This window comes from Humulus lupulus, chromosome 5, assembly GCF_963169125.1.
Source record: "Humulus lupulus chromosome 5, drHumLupu1.1, whole genome shotgun sequence".
In the NCBI taxonomy this organism is placed as follows: domain Eukaryota; kingdom Viridiplantae; phylum Streptophyta; class Magnoliopsida; order Rosales; family Cannabaceae; genus Humulus; species Humulus lupulus.
The window spans coordinates 77,194,622-77,198,976 of record NC_084797.1 but is presented as its reverse complement, the minus strand read 5'-3'; the positions used below and the strand labels follow the sequence as shown (position 1 = coordinate 77,198,976).

The 4,355-nt window shown below is 37.1% G+C and overlaps 1 protein-coding gene across 1 annotated transcript; it reads left to right on the top strand.

Annotated features, from left to right (window-relative positions):
- Positions 1 to 295: 295 nt before the first annotated feature.
- Positions 296 to 901, top strand: LOC133779241 (uncharacterized). The gene has a single exon (XM_062219228.1). It carries the CDS (start codon positions 296 to 298, stop codon positions 899 to 901), a length of 606 nt encoding a protein of 201 aa, XP_062075212.1.
- Positions 902 to 4,355: the final 3,454 nt, after the last annotated feature.

The following is a 4,355-nucleotide window of genomic DNA, read 5'->3' as shown; positions in this document are numbered from 1 at the left end:
ATTCGTACAATCCGGGGGAAACAGGGATAACAGTATCTATAGTTTCAGACTGAGACTCGAGTTTCCATCAGGTTTCTGGGAAAGCCTGCAAGAGGCAATGGGTACGAAGTTGAAGCTCAGCACAACCTTTCACCCGCAAACTGATGGACACTCATAAAGAACCATCCAAATAATAGAAGATATGCTGCGAGCATGAGCCTTAAAATTCAATGGTTTTTGGAAGGAGTACTTGTGCCATATGGAATTTTCATATAACAATATTTACCATGCAACCATCCGAATTTCCCCATACGAGATGCTTTGTGCCAGAAAGTGTCGCTCTCCTTTACATTGGGATGAGATAGGAGAGAGGCGACTAGCTGGGCCAGAACTGGTTCTTGAGGCTACAGGTGCTATAGAAAGGATAAGGAAGCATACGCTCACAGCTCTGAGTAGACAACAAAGCTATGAAAATGCCAAGAGGCGGGACATCGAGTTCGAGGTAGGAGACAAAGTTTTATTGAAATTCTCACCAACAAAAGGTGTCAATATGTTTGGGACAAAAGAGAAGTTAAGCCCTAGATATGTAGGTCCTTTTGAGATTCTCGAGAGAATAAGACTAGTGGCTTATTGCTTAGCTCTACCTTCCACATTGGACAGTACCCACAATGTGTTTCATGTCTTCATGCTCAGAAAATATATGTCCGATCAGTCCCACGTGCTTCGTTATGAACTGCTGGAGCTACAACCAGACTTAAGTTATGAAGTTAAGCCAATTACAATACTAGAACGGGGAATCAAGGAGTTGAGAACTAAAAAGATACCCCTAGTTAAATTCTGGTGGAGCAAAAGTGCGGTTGAAGAAGCTACTTGGGAGCTGGAGGATGACATGCGCGAGAAGTATCCCGAGATATTTGGGTAAGTAAATTTTGAGGACGAATATCTTTTAAGAAGGGAAGGGTGTAATAATGAGGATTTTTTTATTTTATTTTATGTAAAATTATTTGTGAATTATTTTTATTTAAAGGTAAAAGTAAAAAAAACAATAATTGGTAAATATTATTTTAATTAAGGAAATGTGAGTTGATCGCTTTAGACCATATTTTAGGGACCTAGATGTGAAATAAATATAAAGTGAGAAATATTTATTTTACTAGCTAGATTTGGGTTGAATAATTACAAAAAACCCTAGAATAATATTTGAATTTTATTTTGGGCCACAAGAGAATTTTGGGAAATTTTTAAAGAATTTTAGTACATGATTTTATGTGTTTGGGACCCACATAAAATCATTTGAGACCATGATTCTGTGATTTATTCACTAAGAGTCTATAAATAATTCAAGTGGAATTTTATGAGATTAGAGTCATGATTTTATGTTGACATGACTCACATAAAATCATATACATAAGTTTAAACTAATGTAGCATTATTTCATGCTTAGAACATAGTTTATATTTAATCATTTTTAAGCTATAGTCTTAATGCATTATTTTTTATAGGTGTATAGGGTGTTCCACTGCACACACACACATTTGGTGGGAAAATTTTGAATAGTCATGGGTATTTATTAGAGGTTGGTTGAGAGGGAGTTAGAGCCATTTCCCCTCATTTGCATCAACCATTTTCAAAATTGATAGAAGGGCCGAGAGAAGAAGAAGAAGAAGTGCACGGTGTGTGCTTGTGGTGTTGTACGGAAAAGGTCCAAGAAGAAGAGAGCAAGGTGATTTATTTTTTTTGGGTTTCCATTGAAGTTACAGACCTTCAACAAGTTCATAGAGTCTCTTAATCTATTGTAGAAGTAAGCAAAGGAAAGGAGAGTTGTCTTGGAAGTTTTGGTACACGAACGGTAAACAAACTTGTGTACGTGTCCACTTTGCCTTTGTTTTTCTCTTAGATTTTGAGTGTGAAACTCATGTGGAATGGTTGGGTTGTGTTCATAGCGCTGGGGACTAATGTACAGAGGAGAAAAAATCACGAGAAACTAACCACACTAAGAGGTACAAATCCGTAGATTTCCTTTGTAATTTTACAGTTCTGATTTTTCGTTTTCGTTTCTTAGGATGGTGATGAATTTTCGGGTTGTTATGTATGGTTTTAATCAGTGTTTTGGGACTAGAAACACTCATTAAGGTGTTGGGGATATCTTAATATGATTGATCTTGAGGCTTGGGATGTTTTGGTGGTGGTTAGAGATTATTAGTGGTAGCTGGATGTGCGTGAGGGAGACCACCTTGTGTGGTCACGTGTGGAGGCCGGTGGTGGCTATGGTGGTGGTAGTGGTGGTCGAAGTGATGGTCATGGTTGTGTAGGGGGTGAAGTCGTGGCTGCCATGCTGAGGTACCTTTGGTCCAAGCAATGTTCGGGTGGCCATAGTGGCTGGCCATGCGTGAGGTAGACCACATTGGGTGGTCACGTGCATGTGTGTGCATGCACTCAACTGGTTACTAATGGTTACTGATTAGTAACCAAAAGGACCAAAAATATTAGTTGGTCCCAAAACTTTAGAATTTTGTCGCGAGGCTCGAGATTAGATACCCCAAAGTCTAAGACCTAATTTTTGAGAGTCAGGGATAGAAAATTTATCTAAGTAATATCCAAGTTTAATAATTTATGAGCAAGGCTCGAAAATTATTACTTAGGCTTCAAGAAAATTCTAGGCTCGGGAATTAGTTCCAAAGTTCAGATTTGACGGCTTAGAACCTACGAAATATTTTCAAGGATTTAAAAAATATTTTAGGAAGTACAATATTACATCTTATAAGTCTTAAGATCAAGAAGCGGGCTCAGGACTCGTAAATTGGACTCGAGCATCGGAAAATAGAATTTTAAGAAATAATGGAAGTTTTAACTTGAAACTTCGGGCGTGTTGAGTTCGGGATTCCGAGAGGGGTATTATGGTCATTTTACCCCAAGGGCTCGAGTTTGGGCTAGGGTCAGGAATTTCAATTTTTGATTTTAAATTCCCTTAAATATATTTAAAATCTTAGTAAAGCATAAACTAAGGAATATTGTCCCAATATGATTATATGGTCTAAATGCGATCGGAACTACTCACAAGAACATAATTCACGATAGCTGAGGACAAGAGATAAAGAAGTATACACAAAGAGTAACTTAGCTTGTTGTGATTTTAGTAAATTATTTGCTTGTTTGTGATGCCAGTTAAATTCTAGCTGTTATATATGTGTGATTATATGGCTAGATGTGCATAATAGTACTCATCTGTCGGGGTTGAATGTACATAGTTCAGTAAAGTTATCGTGAATGCAATATGTGAGATATTTGTGCTTGCCAAGGGAAAACCTTGTGAGAGTGGGCCCCACACAGTCGTACAGTGGGGTTAGCCAATAAGCAGGTAAAGTCATCGTGTTTTAGCGGAGTGTACCCCTTTGGTACGGGAGGTAAGTACTCTCTTGGTCATGGAGGCCACACAAGGATCATGACCCAATAGATAATTCGATGGCTCAGTAATATGTGCTTAGTATGTTACGCAATACTTTGACTTACATGAATGTTCTAGACATGTTGCTCAGTTTATAGTTTCTAGTTGTGCATTATTATTATGCCAAGTTGTTTAGTTAGCATAATTATAAGTTGTAGCTAGCTTCCTTACTGGGCGTTGTAGCTCATCAGTTACTCTGTGTGTAGGTAAGGGTAAAGCTTAAGGAGCGGTGCAATGAGCTGGAGGGAATTATGTCTGAAGTATGCATACTATGAAACAACCGACCTGCAGAGTTATCAGGGTTCTCTTAAGTTTTTCGATGAGTCCAGTAACCGTTTATAAATTCTATGTTTACTAGTTTTATTCAATGAAGGCCCTATGGCCACAGACAATTTCTTAAAGTTACGTTGAACTACGTTCTATTTTTACAACTATGGGATCCCATTCAAACACTATTTTATTTCAAAGTAATCTAATGTAGGACTTCCTAAAGTTTTTTTTAAGTTTATTTAGTTCTTAGCGTACGATTTTTACCAAAGTTGACCGTAAGAGTCCAGTGGACTTCGGAAAGTCATAGTTGGGTTTAGTTAAGAAAAGTCAGGTCGTTACAGGTATAAACCTAAAGCCCATTAAAACATGATAAAATAGTAAATATAGCCACCCAAATGTCATCAAAGTCCCCTTATAGCATTTGTGGAAACCATTTTAATTTGTTTACCCCAATAAGGTTGAATAAGCATTTTCTCTCAAAATACATATTAGGATTCTTTCATAAGAATTTTTTAAAAAATTCTATCATAGCATTCTTAATATTTCTATGCCCAAACTAAATGATTTTGCCATAATTATTTATTTTCCAATATTGATTATCCAAGATTTTACCAGTGTAATATTTTGTTTTTGTTCGCAACCGAAATTCTTAGTTTGACCA

Coding starts and splice junctions, on each gene's coding strand:
- LOC133779241 (XM_062219228.1), top strand. CDS start 296: ATGCTTTGTGCCAGAAAGTGTCGCTCTCCTTTACATTGGGATGAGATA.